The following is a 19,754-nucleotide window of genomic DNA, read 5'->3' on the forward strand; positions in this document are numbered from 1 at the left end:
TTTTTGTGTATTTTTATTTGTTTTGATTATAACACAGTGATGACTATTGTAACCACATTTTGAAAATGTTAAAAATTACAGAATTTGATGCGACTGTCATAAAAGTGAGGGGTTTAGCGCTATAGAATCAGGTCCAATCCACCGTTTTCTACATTTGAAAATGCCTGTACAAAGTCAGGAATATGTCCATTCGTTTGATGTGTTTTATCCTTTGATTTTGCAATTTGATTAGGGACTTTCCGTTTTGAATTTTCCTCAGAGTTCAGCATTTTTGTGATTTTATTTTTTTTATGCACCCCAGAATCTATGATATAAAAAAGTAAATGTGATATGATTGCCAATGAGACAACTATCCACAAAAGACCAAAATGACACAAACATTTACAACTATAGGTCACCGTACGGCCTTCAACAATGAGCAAAGCCCATACCGCATAGTAATAAACTGTTATTCATTTGACTCTTCAGACTGAATCATGGTTCGTATAAAATAATAAATTCACAAAGAGTGTGGGTACAGACATTACAATCTACTTTGAAAATAATTAAAACCAAACACTTTTAACTTTAGCATGACTCACCCGTCAGGTTTATGAACTGAAATATAGAATGAAGGTTATAAAATGATACACGTAAATATCTTTTTCTTCTCCAAGAACTATATTATTTAAAAGATTTAGTTATTTCAACCGTAGAAGTGTCTCATGTGGAGAAGGGTGTACTTAACCTTCTGGAGCACCTGCAATATCAAGGTTTTCGATGGCGTTCATGTTACTCAGTCTTAAGTTTTATTTAGTTGAATTTGTGTACCATTGTTTGTCTATTGGTCTTTTTTGGATTGCGTTTTCAGTTTTTTCCTGACTAATTCATGTGAATGTCTCTTTGGTATCTTTCTCCACTTCTCAAGAAAGTCCAGAGAAAGAACCTGTAGTTTTGACAATTTTATTCACCTTATTTTATTTCATTAATTAGCTGATTAATTAATTCAGTTAAATATTTATTTGTTTTATCTTTTTATTTATATATTTATTTTCTTTCTTTCTTTTTTCTTTGTTTATTAATTACGGAAGCCGATAAGGGCCATTCAAAAAAAAAAATTATGTCGTAATTTCGACATCGCTATGTCGTAATTTCGACATATCATGTCGTAATAACGACATCACTAAGTCGTTATAACGACATCGCTATGTCGTAAAAACGACATCGCTATATATAAAAGAATATGTATTATGATTGCCAAGAGACTAAATGACACAGATATTAACAACAATACGTCTGCATAATGCCCCCAATAATTAGAAAAGACCCCGCATAGTCAGCTATAAAAGAGGGAGGAAAGATACCAGAGGGAGAGTCCCCGAAATGCTGTGTGGCAGACAGTGTTATTATTCAATTATTAGCTCCCTTGGTAAAACTCCAAATTTCATATTAATGCATTTTATTGTTAAATAATTTACATGAAGCTTAATAAATATATATTTGTTAATTGCATAGCTTTTGCTATTTGAATTCATTGGTTAAAGATATTTATTTATATTGTAAAATTTAATATTTGCATCGTTGCAAAATCTTTGGATACCTTCTATGAATACCTTCAGTGAGAAACTTATATATTTTATACAAAACATTTCAGGCTAATGTATTATCGTAACTTAGCCAAAGGGCTGAACAGTAAAGATAAAAAAAAAGGGCTGAACAGACAGATTAGGAAGATATTGCTTTGTCAATACGCGATCCTAACTTGCCAGCTAAGCATCCCATCTCCCTCAAAATAAGCGCATATTACATGGCTTATTGTAATAAGGGTGAATTAAAGTATCAATTGCTCTAATGCTACTTTCAAATGTTGGGCACGATATTCCTACAACACGTTACACTTAAAATGCGACGTCGAAGAGGGTCTTTGACTTCGATTAATTTTTGCAAGTTTTATTCGGTTTTTTATATTGTTGGTTGGTTCTGGTTCTGTTCGTTTTGTGATGTCATTTTATCAAAAAATTACCTCGAGTTGTGGAAATCGATATAATAATGTTTACCCTTTAAGTTATTTCAACTTAAAATGCAGTACTGTCGCAAGTAATGTAGGAAGGAAAGATGGGACGGAAGTACATGTATACGGTTTTCATATTTTTTTTTATCATAGGATGTTTAACCTTCAAGTTGCATATCATCTGTCATTGTAAAATTTCTATATCTTAATTCATCCCCAATACAAATATATCTGACACTCTGCAAGTAAATCGAACATTTTTACCCTTGGTTAAATTTGAATAGAATTGTATTTTCCCTGACACATAAGTTGTCGAAATACACCCCTTCAATTACTTAACCCTTGGCTTGAGAATTATTTTTCCCAAGTCATCTTCAGATATATACATTTTAAAATATAGTAATCTACTCCTGGGTCGTCCGCGAAAACAGCAAACAAAAATATAATCCCGTTTTTTTTTAATTCGATGAAACGGTTTTCGTTGCTGTTTGGGATTCGTCTTTCAATTACCTCTATTTCATGCACAAGTTTATATTGACGAAAAGTTCCGGCTTCGCTAGTACAGGAATTACTTTCATCACGAAATAGCAGGACAAATCGCGAAGTAAAACATTCCGTGAACTGGTATTAAGTGTTTTCATATTGGTGATTGCACCTAACTGAAGTGACGACTTTAAATGATCTATTTCGGAGTACTTCCGTAACATAAATTTCAATTTATTTTACAAAATGGGATTTTCCCCCCATTTTCAAATTCTTTTAAATAAATCGTTAAAAGCTATACAATTAATAAAAATTGCAAAATTTAACCTGTGTCGAACCTATTTCCACGGACGGAGTCTTTGGCAACATGCACCATTTTTTTTTCGTCAGCAATCATTAACATCTTTCTCCAAATTTCATAACACGATTTGTTTTAATTATCATAAACATTTAATTGAAACTTTAGCACATTTAACGTAGGAAATTAGCTTCTTGAGGATTTTAGACGTTTTCAGGCATTTGGAAAAATTGGCTACCGTTTTGTAATGTATGGAAGCATTTTATTCCTTTAAGACCCAAATATGTAGTTAATAAGGAAAAAATCTTGGCATTTTTTACTCTTCGTATATCTAAATTTTGTTTTGATCAATTATAAAAAAAAATACGCCTTAACTGCTTTGAAAAATGAAATATCATCTTGGACAAAATGGCTACCGTTTGAAAAACGACTGTGTAGAGAAGATTTTATTGAATCAGCAATATTTGAACTCACATGAGGCAAATATTTGTACTTTTGTTAGATATTATTATTGTCTTACTATTTTTATTCATTTTCTACTATTATAATATGCAGTCGAGTAAAGTGAAACTTGTTAAAATAACGGCTTTAACGCCACAAAGAACCGACATATGTCGTTGTTCCTGTCAAGAATCAAGAAGATCAGAGAATAAGAAATAGGATCACTATACATAAGAGTTAAAACAGTTTTTCATAAATGTAACGTTGGATGGGGACATCCGTTTTTTTCACATAGCTTTCTTTTTTTAATCCTCAAATATACTAGATATAACTTATTAGAAGATCAAGAGCTGTAAAACATAATTCAAAACATATATTGAATTTGTTTTAATATTGGTTCGTGTTTTCTAACATTTTTATTTTGTTTTGCGGATGAAATTTCGAAGATTCTGTTTTAAATCCTAGGGGTTATAGGAACATCGCGCGTGCCCAACGTTTGAAAGTAGAAATAGAGCTATCAATACTTCAATACACCCTTATACCAATAAGCCATGTAGTTTGCGCTTAATTAAAGGGAGATGGATAGCTTAGCTTGACTTGGTTGTACAATTGCAGTCCTCTAATAATTCCATATTTCATTCTTCCAACATGTGTGACCGCGTAGCTATTCTACGACCGGTAACTTATTAATCTAAACGATTTTGTCTGACTGTACAGCCTTAGCACTATGGGCCATGCTAATCTAAATTGGTATCTATAACATATATAAGTTTCTCACTGAAGGTATCCAAAGAAGATAACCAAAGGTTTTGCGACGATGCAAATATTAAACTTTACAATATAAATAAATATCTTAAACCAATGAATTTAAATAGCAAAAGCTATGCAATTAACAAATATATACTTATTAAGCTTCATGTCAATTGTTTAACAATATAATACATTAAATATGAAATTTGGAGTTTTACCAAGGGAGCTAATAATTGAATAATAACACTGTCTGCCACACGGCATTTCGGGGACTCTCCCTCTGGTAGCTTTCTTCCCTCTTTTATAGCTGACCATGCGGGGGCATTTATAATTATCAGGGACATTATGATGACGTATAATTTTTAATTTCTTTGTCATTTAGTCTCTTGCCAATCATAATACATATTCTTTCAAATATAGCGATGTCGTTATTACGACATAGCTATGTCGTTAAAACGACATAGTGATGTCGTTATTACTACATGATATGTCGAAATTACGACATAGCGATGTTGTAATAACGACATGTTATGTCGAAATTACGACATGCTATGTCGTAATAACGACATAAATATTTTTTTTGAATGGCCCTTATCGGCTTCCGTAATTAATGCTTTTGTTTTTATATTTTAGCAAATTGTTGTTTTTTCTGTATTTTCTGATTGAAGATCATTTATATTTATTATCTTATATGTTTCTTAAATTTAAAACAAATTAATATTTCCTTCTTTTTGATGTTACCAGAGTATTCAAAAATAAACGCAATAAAGCTAAACCAACATCTGTATAAATCAATATAAGAAGAAGTGGCACGAGTGCCAATGAGACAACTCTTCACCCAAGTCACAATTTGTAAAAGTAAACCATTACAGGTTATAGTACAAATGTACGGTTTTCAACACGGACCTTTGGCTTACAACGAACATTGAGCTTTAAATTCTAAAAAAATACTAATGTAAACCCATTCAAACGGGAAATCAAACGGTTTTATCTAAATAAAAAATGGGAAACGAGAAACACTTATGAACCACATCAACAAACGACAACTACATACAATCAGATTCCTAAATACATACATTTAATTAATGATATTGAATCCGGTAAACCCAAGTTTAAAAAATACTTTCAAAGAAGATGATATGAAAAGTAAATGTGCAATCCAAATATCGAACATCTAAAAGAGAGGTGACAGATATATAAGTGATATTCATTAGCCAATAGTCGTAAGCAAATATTAATTTACAATGGCATTGCAAAATCGAAAAATGACCAACAGATAAATCCAAGTAAATAAGAACCAACAAAGACAATTAAAAACTTAGCAACACAATGCCAATAAATACCAGGATTAATCTTAATCTCAGTTGTTTCGGAAAGGTTAGAGCATCATGTTTCAGGTGTGACACCCGCATTATAACTATTATCTAATCTGTTTGAAGTTATATTAAATATTCAAATACCATGTACTGGCTTTTTTCCAACACAGACACATCTTATCCTATGACATAATCAAAATCGTAAACTATTGGTGGTGTAAGTCTCTTAGCGTGAACCTGTCCGTGTGTAAAATTTTGCGATGAAACCGGTCTTTTACAATGACAAAGTATAGACATGACCGATATAAAAAAAAAACACCACACAACTTTGGGAAATCATAGAGCACAACAAACAACACTAAAAAGTCAAACGAAATCATCACGAGCCCTTTCAAAGAGAAATACAGATAATAGTATTTGCTTTTGAAACGTCAGCAGATCCTGCTCAACAATTGGCATCCTTCGAATTGTGCATGTAAATAAAAACTGGTAGTAAATAAAGGCAACAATAGGTTACCACTGGTCAAAAGTCATAAATCGATTGAGGAAAAACAAATCCGGGTAACAAACTAAAACAGAGTGTGACACATTAACTACAAGAGGAAAACAACGAAATAACAGAGCACAGAAGTGCAACAAAAAACAATAAAACATGAGTTGTCAGTCAAATTATGTAAGGCATATTCGAGGAAAAAAGTATGTTATTGTGGCTTTAACCAGCGAAACACATCCATTTTCAGATCATTATCATAACGGGAAAATACTCGATATAGGGTCAGAAAAAACAAAATAAAAACATCATTATGCATTGTATTTTTTTGGATGTACCTTCAGCAGGGAAGATAAAAACTGTGGAATTCTTGTTCAAATAATTTTTCAAATTAGAAGCGTCCCTCCATGGAGGAAATTAATACGGAAAATTCAAACTGTAGAATATCGTATCAACATATACTCCATAAGCCGCCAATGCTAGAATGTTACTACGTAGAAAAGGAAAGTTCACAATTGGAAAGCTGAAATTATGTGGGGTTTTTTCTCAACCTAACTTTGGAATATTTAAGTAACCACATCCGATACACGACCCCCTAGAGTATTACGTTTAACAATAACTTCAAAGTCAACTTTGATTGCTTATAAAATGAATGAAAATATATTTGAAAGAGGTTTTGGAGAAGCACTTTGATGATCCAGTAATATCAATTAAATTTTGATTGATATTTATATATAAATCCGGTGAATAATACAAGGAATGAAGATAAAACTCGTCAATTTAGTTTAATTCAAAAGAAGCACATAACAGACATGATTATTTATAATTTGTCCCTTTGGTAAGTATCGCGTCAGTTTATTACGAGTTATCAATAAGTGTATGAATTGCAATGCACACAATAAAAGAGGGACGAAAGATAGCAAAGGGACAGTCAAACTCATCAATCTAAAACAAACTGACAACGCCATGGCTAAAAAGCTAGAATATTGTTATTATTGTTAACAATTACTGAAATACTAAATATATTTTTTTAATATGGTTTAAGCATTGTTGTATACAAATATTAAAAACGGTTAAAATGCTGAAACTATCAATATGATCATCATACTTCTAAAGGTAAATTTCTTTTAACAATTTGATTCGTTCACAGAAATAACAACATGACTTTCAAAACTAATATACTGCTATAAGTACATTTGTAGTTATTAGTAATTTAATTAGTAATTAGACAGTTAAATTCTAAAACTGAATCTAACAATTCTACTGCATGATGGGTTAAGGCACCTTTAACCGAGAACGGTTCTAATGTAGAACAAATCTAGCGCCAAGAACAGTTCTACAACAGTTTAGAGAAAACTTATGGCAGATGATTTTGAAAGAGAGATTATTACTGATCAAGTATACACAATGAAACACCATCGGTGTCAAACGTTTGTTTTATTATGTCATGTTGCTTATTTCAATAAATAATATAACGCATTACCTGGAGAACTCATTGCATTTATTCTGTAGGTACAACTTGGTCAACGATAGACTAACAATTGCATTATATGTCTCATTATCTTTTCAAAGCGAAGCTTGTCAAAATCTGAAAAATACAAAATGAAAGACAAAAAGCATTATGTATTTTTAAACAGTATATAATTGTAGCAAGATCCTTCATAAATTTGTTTGATGTTAAAGTACATAGTTTAAAGCGATATCAAAAGAAAATTATATGCTTATTGGTTTCAAATTCCTGTTCAGTAAATAATACACAAAAGCGAATGCATAGAATTTCCTTTAATATTCCAAAATCAAATAAATCACTAGTTCCGAATTCTCTAAAAAATAACACTTACAAACGAATAAGAATCAGTTATCCGTTCTACGAAGATAAACATTGTTTGTGTCAGTACTTTACTTGTTCTGTTAATAGTTGTATTACGTAATTATTCTATATCTTAAGTAATTCTATATAGAAAAAAGAACAATCGCAATAAATAAGGGAGGCGTGACATTTCAGCATATGCATTCTTCTTTATATGTCTCTTTACAATCAAATATATAAGAGTGACATGCAATTAAAATACCACTTGGGCATAATTGGTTGACATATTTTTTGAAAAACATTTGTGTCATACAATACAAGCCTTTCATGAATATAAATGTTAGGGTTCAATGACATTGAAAATTCCCAACTCTGTGTCTATTTTTAACAAATGGAAAATTTATATATTTTCAACCGAAATGTAATACATCTGTTTGTTTTGAAAAAGCATAATATATATATTTTTTTTTTTTTTTAGATTTATCATATTTTAATGAAATCTGTACATTTGTTAGTTTAAAACATTAAGTACCGGTACCTTATCCCGGCCTCGTTAACATTAGTAAATATCATATTTATACAGTTGTTAGTATTTGTTAGTATTATACATTCAATTTTCAATATTTGAAAGAAAAAAAAGAAAAATAAACAGAACGAAGTTTACTAATGAGATTTTCAAATACAATTATTTGTATAACGAATGCACAGGTTTTGAAAAATATATATACTGTTTTCTATATTAAATTTCTCTTTTCCTTATTTGCACATGAACATAATAGGTTACACACATTTGTATGCATAATAGTTATATACACTAAAAAGTAGTTTGATACACTGCAGATAATGATTTTAAGACAGAGGCTGTTTGGATATGAAATATATACAATATATGTGGAGTCTATTTGTTTTTTGTTTTTTTGTTTTTATGATAGTAAAGGAGTCCAGGGGTTCCAGAAGTTTTCTGCCCTACTGAGTAATTTATTTTTATAGAATATATTTTTTTCTATCAATAAGTTTTCCTTCAAATAATTTTTAAGTGCTATTATATTGGTTTGTTCCATAGCTAATTTGCTTCTATAGATGCAGATTTTTGTTAACAGAAGTATTATGTTTCTTATATCATTTTTATCTGTTTTGTTAAAATACCAAATAAAACCAAATCAATATTTAAAGTTAGTTCTATTTCTGTCTTCTCAAATATCCAGAAGTTAAGGTCTTCCCATAATTTTGATATATATGGGCACGTCCAGAATATATGTTCTATTGTTTCGACCCCTCCGCACCCAAAACTGCAAATATTTGTATCTTTAATTTTTATTTTAAGGAGGAGTTCATTTGTGCCTAAGATTCTATGTATTATTCTGTATTGAAACCACTGCAATTTTGAATTTTTTGTTATATGAAAGGGCAGTACATGAATATTTTTCCAATTGAAGTTTGCATTGAGAATTAATGACCATTTTTGTTCAAATTTTGTTTAGGATTTGATTTGTTACCATTCAAAATGTTATACATATCTTTTGAACCTTTCTGGGATTTAAAAAAAACCTTTAACACTGAGGGCAAAACAGGACCGTTTTCTCTCTTTAAGTCATTTATATTGTATATTTATACCTTATTAAAGTGATCAAAAGTCATAAAATTTCCATCTTCCTATAACAAGTCATTAATCAGCCAAACCCCTTTTTTTTGTCCAATCTTTATATAGTACTGGATTGTTACCAATCTTTATTCTATCATTCTTCCATAAAGGGCATGTTTTAATTTGACAGTTATTTTGTACATTTTGTAGATCTTGCCAAGCGTCAAATACTTCTTTCCAAAATGGATTATTCAACTTTTTATAAGGACCAAGAAATTGCATTTCCAAAAAATTCAAATTTTCTGAAAAGAGGAATAGTTTTACTAGTTTGGAATTTTTTCTATTAATTCTTCTTATCCAGGTTAATTTAAGACCTTTTATATAGTTTTCAATATTTATCATTTTTAGTCCTCCTAAACAGTGCGGTTTGGATAAGGTGTCTCTATTGACTTTATCTGGTTTGTTATCCCAAATAAAGGAAAATATTTTTTCAGTAAAATGTTTCAGCTTTGTGCTATTTGGACTAGGTATGGATAGGAATAGATGGTTTAATTTTGATATTATAAGTGTTTTTATCACTGTAATTTTTCCAATTGGTGAGAGTATTTGATTAGTCCAAGTTTTTATAATGTTTTCAATTTCTTTTAACCTTGGGTTATAGTTTAAATTTTCAATTTCACTAATATCCACTGAGAAATTTATCCCAAGAAGTGTAAATCTGCTGGAACCCCATTCCAATCCCCACTTGACACACATAGTTTCTTGGCTAAACCTTTTCTTCCCAATCCAAACAACCTTTGTCTTGTCTAAGTTTATATTGAGACCTGATAAATCTGCATATTTATCTAGAGTACGGAGAGATGCATCCAAAGATTCAGGTGATCCTTCAAGTATAAGAGAGGTATCATCTGCATATTGTGATATGAGATATTCTGAGTCATCTATAGTGATTCCTTTAACCATTATTTCGTATACGTATACCCAGTATTTCTGCACATAGTAAAAATATATAAGGTGATAGGGGATCCCCTTGTCGGCAGCCCCTCTGAATCTCAAAAAAATCTGAGAGATGGCAATTTTGAGTTACTGCAGATTGAATCTTAGTATAAAAAGTAGTGATCCAATATTTAATAGAAGGCCCAAAATTAAAAAAGTCTAATACACTTTCAATTAAACTCCAAGAAATTGAATCTAACGCCTTTTCAAAATCAATAAGGAGGAGAATACCAGGTATATCATGTTCTTCTGTATACATAATATATTTGTTGTATAATAGTCAACAAAAGAAATGATACACAACTTAAGAATAAAACTCATCAAAACGTATTAAAACTAAAACAAAATGAGATACACTATTAAAAAAACTTTTTATAGCTTACTATGCGATATGGACTTTACTCATTGTTGAAGGCTGTACGGTGACCTATAGTTGTCAATGTCTGTGTCATTTTGGTCTTTTGTGGACAGTTATTTCATTGGCAATCATACCACATCTTCTTTTTTGTATCTATGTATACTTTCCCATAGGATGTTTAGATATTTTGTTTATTTGTGTTGTTGGGTTACCTATTGGAATTACTCAATTTATTTCACTTGACTGGGCGGAGTTTAACCGTTTCGCTCATTATAAACCATTCCATCTATAGATAGGGTTTTTAGGATAAACTCATCAATGAAGTGTCCAGTTATTCTTTTGTAAATTCCTTTGATGGCACTGATAGGTGATTAGAAATCAGTAATAATGATAACGGCAATCAATCTTATCACACACATCTTCAAATAGACTGTCCTTGTACAATTTAAAACGTAAGCTCCGCCCGATCAGTTGAAATGACATTGGTAATATATACCTTATTTAGTATGGAATTGATATGAGTAGGAAACAAAGCTCATTACTATTTAAGTGTCTTGTTTCAAATATGACATGATTTTGCCAAACCCGAAGAACACATGTGGAGCTGTAAATGGGACTAACGATACAAGAAAAAAGTAAAAACACAAAAATAATGAACTCAAAGGAAAATTCATACACTTATTGATAAATCGTCAGAAACTGACCCGACACTTACCAAAGGGACAAATTATGAATATTCATGTCTGTTAGTTTTTAAACATATTTATTTATAGTGGATTGGGAAACAAGTTTTGCAACTTATATTAATCCCTTTCCACTTTGCGGGTGCGAGTGCTGCCTTGTAGCGGCATTAGCCTACTCTTTTTCGAAATCTACAAGGGTGTCTTTAACGTGCAAGAGATGTGGCTCTCTCTTAACACGGGTCAGCCATTTATCGTCCCCGTCCGACGGACTATCATCGTTTCCTCAAGACCATACTTGCAAATGGTGTCAAGGGAGAGCCGAAAATTGAGTTCCTGAAATTTTCATCCCAAACGGGAATCGAACCAGGAACCTTTGTGTTAGTAGTCCGATGCACTAACCTCATGTCTGTTATGAGCTTCTTTTGAATTATCCTAAATTGACGAGTTTTATCTTCTTTCCCTGTATCATTCACCGGACTTATACATAAATATCAATCAAAATTAATTCAATTTTCGTTGTAAGCCAAAGTTCCGTGTTGAACACTGTACATTTGTACTATAACCTGTAATGGTTTACTTTTACAAATTGTGACTTGGGTGAAGAGTTGTTTCATTGACACTCGTGCTACTTCTTCTTATATTAATATATGCAGATGTTGGTTAAGCTTTATTGCGTTTATTTTTGTATACTCTGGTAAACTCATACATGAATACCCATACCGGACAAGTCTAAAAATATTAAATAAACAGAAAAAACGTATGACATGAAAAAGGAGTTAACTAACAACAATTTCTAGCTTACAGGCTCCTTATTTTGGAAAGCAAGCAATGAAAAACACAAGAAAAAGGGTCCATACTAAAATGGCAAAGCCTCAAAGAGAAGAAATACAAAAAAGTACCGATTAAATAGTTTAAGGTGGCTCGGGACTATTCGACTGCGCATAATATCGCGCATGAATTACAAAAGTATTTGTCGTAAATTCGATATAATTTTTTTAAATATTTTGATTGATTAGAAATGTTAAATCATTGTAGTTATGTGACTAATAGAATATTTTCGTTACTATCCGTATTTGTTAAAGGGTCAAAATGACAGTTCACCCATTTTCACCATTTTCCCGCTCAAATTTGGGTTTTAAGGCAAAATATTTTTTTCCCCTGTTCCGTGACCTATGTTTTTTATTGGCTCATTCATTGAAGCTATATGCCAGCATTTCATATTACACTTTTGGACCAATTGTCATAAAACGTTTTTTTGATATTCCGATAAAAATATGTCAACACCCCTATTTACCCTATCATTTCATTGAAAAATGGTCCCTTTTACATACCTGTTTAAAAGTAAAATTTTGAGCTTAAATGGTCCGTGACCCCCTATTTTTGTCGACTAATATGATTCATTGTCTTCAAAGAATAAAATAACCAAAAAATACGGCACTTCTGAAAGAAACTTTGAATAGGCCCGATCCACCTTAAGATCGCTTTTTAACTGATTAAGATGTGAGGTTGTCTTGATAAAAACACCGATAAGTAAAAAGTCTATTGTAAATCATCAGAAAAATGCACGATCTTGTAATTTATGTGTACTGGTGGGACTGTCATTGTAGATAACTCTTATTATGTAATTCATGCTTAGTAACGTTATTAACTATTGCATATACAATAACTGTATTCTTATAAAACATTAATATGATATGTCCCAATAGTATCTTCTATATCTTTCAAATGATCTTTTCACACTGTTGAACAGATAACCTCCAAGATTAAGTTAACATGATAGACTTATGAAGAAGGGATATAGTTACGATACTGTTTTCGCGTCATTAAAGATTGCATATTTGGTGTTAATATTGATTCACTTATAGGGTCTTTGCAACGGAACTAAACAAATTTATTTATAAACCAGTTGCTGGCATGACACGAATAATGTTCTTCTCATTTATGTAATGATGGTATGATACTAAACCCCTCACGGGGAGAATTGTGCCTGATATTCATATGATGAAGACATAATTTTCCAATCAGTTTAATTTAAGTCTAGAGCTGGCATGTCAGGTGTTATTTATGTATTATTGTCATTTTGTTTATTTTCTTTGGTTACATCTTCTGACATCAGACGCGGACTTCTCTTGACTGGAATTTTAATGTGCGTATTGTTATACGTTTACTTTTCTGCATTGGCTAGAGGTGTATAAGGGAGTGTTCTTGTGAACATGTTTAACCCAGTCCCATTTTGCGCCTGTCCCAAGTCAGGAGCCTCTAGCCTTTGTTAGTTTTGTATTAATTTTTTTTCAGTTTCTTGTTTACAATTTGGAGTTCAGTATGGCGTTCAATATCACTGAACTAGTATACATGTGTTTAGGGGCTAGCTGAAGGACGCCCCCGGGTGCGGGAATTTCTCGCTACATTAAAGACCTGTTGGTAACCTTCTGCTGTTGTCTGTTCTATGTGCGGGTAGTTGTCTCTTTAACACATTTTGCATTTCCATTCTCAATTTTATATATGTTCAAATTCTTTTCGATCAACCTTTCGATCAGCAAACGAAGAGGAACGATGCTTTGATATGAAAATGCACTTTAATTTTTTATTACAAAACATTTTCGTTTGCTATGGAAATTCCGTTCGAATAATTTCGAGTCACAATATATGTCTTAAAGCAGCAAATACAATTAAAATAACATCTGATACAACAGTAAGATAACATTATTAGAAATGTAACTTTTGTTTATAATAATGTATGTGACATTCTTAACGGAAACTTTTTCTAGATGCAGAGTGCCGAGAGTTTTGATGCAATACGTAACGATTAACTTATTTGACATAGATTGCTTTATCGTTTTCCTGCAATTCTTCTGCTCATTGTTAACCTTTAAAAATGTATTACTCTAGCTACTTTTAAATATTCTGTTTCTTGAATATTTAAGCATCTGCACGATTTATCTAGATGTATGTTCTTATGCATAAAAGATTGAGTTTTGTCACTTTATTTTAATATTGGTTTATTTTTGCAATATATACTAATTCATGATGCACGCCGTATCCCCATGAAATTTTCTTTTGAACGTAGAAATCTAATCTATAGAAACTTAGGATGATGCGTAAAAAACAGGAATTGTACAACTATCAATTCGTGTTTAAATGGTCGTCAAAAACACTGCTCGGGCAAAATGAAAAAAGGTTATCATCTGGATAAGAATTCGAATAGAATTAGGCGAAAAAGAACCATTCATTGTACAATCATACTTTGAAACCTATATAGAAAATAGTTTATTAGTATGGAATGTAAAAAAGTGGTTTAACTTTGTCATTTTGCCGGAAAATTTTCCCTGTGTTTCAAGTAGAAGCAGTCTCTGAAATTCATTGGTCTGTAGAGAGTAAATCCGATATAGTTTCTGAAACATTTATAAAATTAAGTGCTAGCTTTGTAATCCTATAGACCAAATCTACATGGGACAGACAGCAAATTCGGAATGAGGCCTGAGAAAGTCAACGTAGACTGAGAAATACATGAGAACTTGATTCGGCAAAAATAAAATTAAAAACAATTCAGGTCCAATTAAAGTCTGATAGCCTGTTGCAAGATAAAAATTCTATCCCTATCCAATATACCCTCATTTTCCAGTGTCATTCCCAATTTACTCGACCATAATCCCGGAACGCCTCTATTACATAACCTACCAATTGTATGTATTGTTAACATGTTTTCGCCCTTACCATGCATGATCTATTTGCCACTGGACGTAAAGCAAACAGCAATCAATCCGACAATTTACAACCGTGACTTGAAACTTCAGTTGTTAAAATGCAAATCATTGCCTCTAATTTTTTCTAAGAAATCTAAAAAGTTTACGAACATTTACGCAAAAAGAATTATCTATGTTACCGCGTGCTCATTATGGAAGTGGGGTAACATGAGACTAGTAAAAGTACAATTGTATTTGTACAACAGTTGGCTCTTATAATGATAAATGGAGATATGGGATATGCAATTTATAAGAAAGTAACATCTGACGCAAAGGCTCCGTGTTGAAGGCCGTACATTGACCTATAATGATTCACTTTTTAAAATTATTATTTGGATGGAGAGTTGTCTCATTGGCACTCACACCACATCTTCCTATATCTACTTAACGACATCAATACCAAAGAAATCAAGCGAATTGTGACTGAGGCTAATTGGACGAGTATTTTTTTATTTCTAATTTGTAGTTTTAGTAAACTTTGGTCCCCTAGATTGGAAAGTTTGGATAAGTATTTGTAGTATAATTATCACAGTAACATTTCAGTCTCTTTTGTGGATAGTTGTCTCATTTGCAATCATACCACATCTTCTTTTTTATATCTTAATACATATTTGTTTATGTCTTAGAACTTTTATTCTTCGGTAGAAAATTCAAACCATAATGAAATAAGGTGGTGCGGTAAAATTGCCAATTAATCAACTTTCCACCAAAGACAAAATGACGGAAATGTTAGTTTGCTTACATTGCTACTTCATTTTAGATCTCCAAATAACTATTCCATTCTATGAACTGGATATTCAAAAATATGTTTTGTCACCAAAATCCTAATAGGCACGTATCATCATAGTGTGTCACTTGTGTCCGTTCAACCGTCAATCCCGCACTAGGTATATAGGGTGTATACGGCTAATTATTTAGCACTACAGTCTTTTTGCTTCAGGTTTAAATTATGTGCATGGTGTTAAAACTTATATTAAAGCTGCACATATCTTCTGGATTTTCTTTAATTTTTGTTCATGACAGGTTGCTAGATTAGGCATTTTGATAAGATATACAAGGCACGCAGAGTACAGACTCCGGCTTACATCTCCTACATGTGGAATTTCAAGCTGGAACCTTTATATTTCGAAGTTTGTTTTACTTATAAAGAATGCATATCTGATCTCAAGATTTGTTTTGTAAATAATTGTCCACAAATGACAGACTGTTGAATTTTGTGAAAGGTTGCGAACAGTTTGCAATGTTTGTCCGACTTGCTTAGCAACCAACTGACACATTTACACCACGCAGAGTACGCTATACTTATGCATGTAGCAAATCAAGAATGTGAGTTTTACGAATTACGACAAGGGTAAATGAAAATAAAATAAACACCATTCAGATTCCGACACATATTTTGTTTTCCATTTCCCTAAGTTGGAATAACGTTACATTCTGTATTCAATAACGTTACACGTTTTTGGCCAAATTCTAAGGGTATTAATCAACTTTGACGCCATTTATCTTAAAAACAAGGATGGTGACATATAACTTTCTATACGTGTATGGATTCAGAATGCAATCATTGATATTATGTTAGTTTTTTGTTTTTCTCCGTATATTAGAACATAGCCATCCATTGGAAAATCTAAAAAGGTAAGCCGAAAAATAGGCATTTCCCTTATATACCTAAGTAAATTTGTCGCCAAAATTGACGTTTTCTTATGAAAATACCAAGAAAACAAAAATGGTGACCCCCATTTTTTATTACATATTTCGATGTAACTCGATTCAAAGAACACGTGTGCCAAAAAGTTTGAAAATCGGGAGATATGCCATTCGGTATCGTGTTACCTTAAAAACCGATTCAAATGATTAAGTTGAGGTGTGGAGAAGCCGTGTCAGCTGCAAGGAGCCATTATTTAATGTGTGTTGATCATGTTTTGTTTTGTTTCCTCTGCTACCTAGTTTAAACTGGACTTGGACTTCTTATTATCTTAGTATACAAGGTATATTTCTTTGTGTTTCTTTATTGAACAACGGGTAAAGGTATAAAGGTATAGGAGGAAAGTTGATATCTCACAAAACGTGTTTAACCTACCGCATTTTTGCGCCTAAAATATTCTAATAGCAAGTAACTATCCTAAGTTTTAACGACTAATGGATAACAAGGAAGGTCCAATCGACAAATACTTACAATAAATTGCAAGGTTTAAACAGATTTTGATATGACTGAACATTAGACGCATGATGCATTAAATGTTTTGTTTGTCATACCAGGAAGTGTTCTAGTGACAATTTATAACAATACAAAACTCTTCACAGTTATTGAAGCATTGAATAATAGTTGTAATTTAAAACAATTAAAAGGTTCGGTTTCAGAAATTTAAATAGCTGAATATGTTGCAGTCCGACGGTGTATTTTAATAGTGAACCTTTGTAACATTTATCTTTTTGTTCTTTTCACATATTATGCAGTATTTATTTAAAGACAACCAAACATTTTTTAATATAAATTTAGCGATAAATGTTTATGCATGCACTGAACCAGATAATATATTATATGCAGAAGTAAAATAAAAATTATTATTTATTGAATTTTCCCTTTTCTTATAATACCAATATGTACTAAAACACAAAAATTATAAAGATTTGAAAATGTAATCTTCTTGCCACAGAGAAAGATATATTAAAATATGTTTTTTGTATTAATTCTGTTAATTAAATAAATTTTGACTTTGTTTCATTAAATACAATTTCCATTTACATTTACATATTGTAAGAATTCGGCCCAAATAACTTGCTAATCGAAAGTAATTATTTTTTGAGGAAAAGAAAGAATATTATGAAAAGACTTGAAAACCTCATTTTTATTATTTTGTGTAAATTGTCTCTGTAAAAAACGAGTATAAAATATCTTTATATCCGAATAAAATATGCTTTCTTTTAAAGATAAACACCAGTTGCGATCAATCTAAATTTCTGTCAAATTGTATGCCCTAGGCTTACTCATTTTGCTATATAACTGTACAGTCTAAGTTTTACGAACTTATTTACTACAGAATCAATACAAGGTACAAAAATAAATAGTTCACTTAAAAACCATCATTTTAAAACGTGTTTATCATCATTCCCCCCCCCCCCCCCAAATAAGAAATTTAAGAGGAAATAATACTTTCAGTACAGAAAATATACTGTAATCATAGGGAAATTATTAATGTTTACTTGTAGCAATAACACAAGTTCGGTGACACTATTTTTATTTTCTTAAATTTTATAATAAAACCTAACTTCTCATAATTTATTTCAAAATTCAATGTCATAGAATTTTTTTTTGCACACGAATTTGTTTTTTTTCTCTAAACAAACTTACCAAATTAAGGCAATTTTCAACGACTCATATCTTAAAAAATATTAAGGTTTCCCATACTTTTTATAAATTTAAAAAAAGCATTGTAAAATTTTCTATTCCGCAACGTATTAGAAAATTCTGTCTCAACAAATATATACTTATGATCTACCTAAAACAGAACAAAAACCAAATCTTTCAAAATTCAATGAATCCTATTTATCAATAAGATTACGCATTCTTTCTGCAAACGGAAATGTTTTATTTATTTATCATTTACAATATGTTAAATTGAATACCATTGCATTTTTTGAGAATACTATATATTAAATAAGGTTAGTCATAATTACAGACGATTTTGCCTTAACGTCTTTTTATGTTTGTCAGTCGCTAAAGTGTTATCTAATAACGAAATGAACGTAAATGTACACCCTACATATCATTGCGTACATAAGGATCATGGTTACAGGGATTTTTACCTTACTCGTTGGGTATTTTCAAAATCTTAATAAAATTCAGTGGAGGCTATTTACGAGACTTAATAATGTATCTGTTAGAATGAAAACATATGTACAAAAAGAATATCACATATTCGACTAAATCTGTACTCTACGCCCATACCTCAACTTATCAAATTTGAAACCTAAAGCACATTTCACTAGCACAATTTTGAACGACATCTTAATATTTATTCCTAAGAAAATATAATAGATTACACATGAGTGTACTAATTTTAATTGCATTTCTGAACTTTCTTTAGCTTCAATTCACAACGTTTGTATTAAAAGTTGAAAACTATGACACAATGCCGTCAATGTACATATCTGAAGTTATGCAACTTTAGATATTTTTAGCTGGTGGAGGAATCCTATGTATATACATTCTATACACTTGATGAAATTTTTTCAGAAACTACTATGAAAAAAAAGGAAAATAAAATATTTTACGAAAGTTTTCCCCAATAGTATTGTATTAGTTAATATATAATCGAGAGGTAAAAAGACAAAAGGAAAAGAATCTCAGCATTTAAAGTTCCCAGTACAGCTCTCAATAACAGTCAACACTTAATGAATAACAACAACTGAAACCCATTTCTTTTGGTGTATGGAGTTATTTCATCTTCAATCATATTGCAATATTTTGTAATAAAATTTAAAATAAAGATTGGGAATGTGTCAAAGAGACAATGACCTGGCAAAAGGACAGGCAACCGCCGAATTCCACCAACGGGACTTCAACACAACAAGACATTATTAGCAATGTTTATTATTTACATGTCACTACAGACACAGACATTGCAAACATAAGCAGGAATGCTCACAACACACGTACAGAACAAGGTTATCACAGGAGAAGCAAAAATGTAATCAACAACGGAAACGAAAAATCGACTTATATAAAAAAGAAGATGTGGTATGATTGCCAATGAGACAACTATCTAATTAACAATTATAAGTCACCGTACGGCCTTCAACAATCAGCAAAG

The 19,754-nt window shown here is 31.3% G+C and overlaps 1 protein-coding gene across 2 annotated transcripts in view; it reads right to left on the bottom strand.

Moving 5' to 3' along the window:
* LOC139517798 (uncharacterized) overlaps positions 1–19,754 on the bottom strand; it is a 50,373-nt gene that overhangs the window by 24,864 nt on the left and 5,755 nt on the right. The window contains exons 1-3 of one of the 2 annotated variants that reach the window (XM_071309240.1): positions 7,610–7,705; positions 7,252–7,356; positions 582–597 (exon numbers count right to left, since the gene is read on the bottom strand). In XM_071309240.1, coding sequence (XP_071165341.1) covers positions 582–597; positions 7,252–7,264 — 29 coding nt within the window. In that variant the 5' untranslated portion in view covers positions 7,265–7,356; positions 7,610–7,705. Of the gene's footprint in view, positions 1–581; positions 598–7,251; positions 7,357–7,609; positions 7,706–19,754 lie in introns of those variants that run through there. The other variant, XM_071309241.1, reaches the window with a different exon arrangement.

Source organism: Mytilus edulis, chromosome 3 (assembly GCF_963676685.1).
Source record: "Mytilus edulis chromosome 3, xbMytEdul2.2, whole genome shotgun sequence".
NCBI lineage: Eukaryota > Metazoa > Mollusca > Bivalvia > Mytilida > Mytilidae > Mytilus > Mytilus edulis.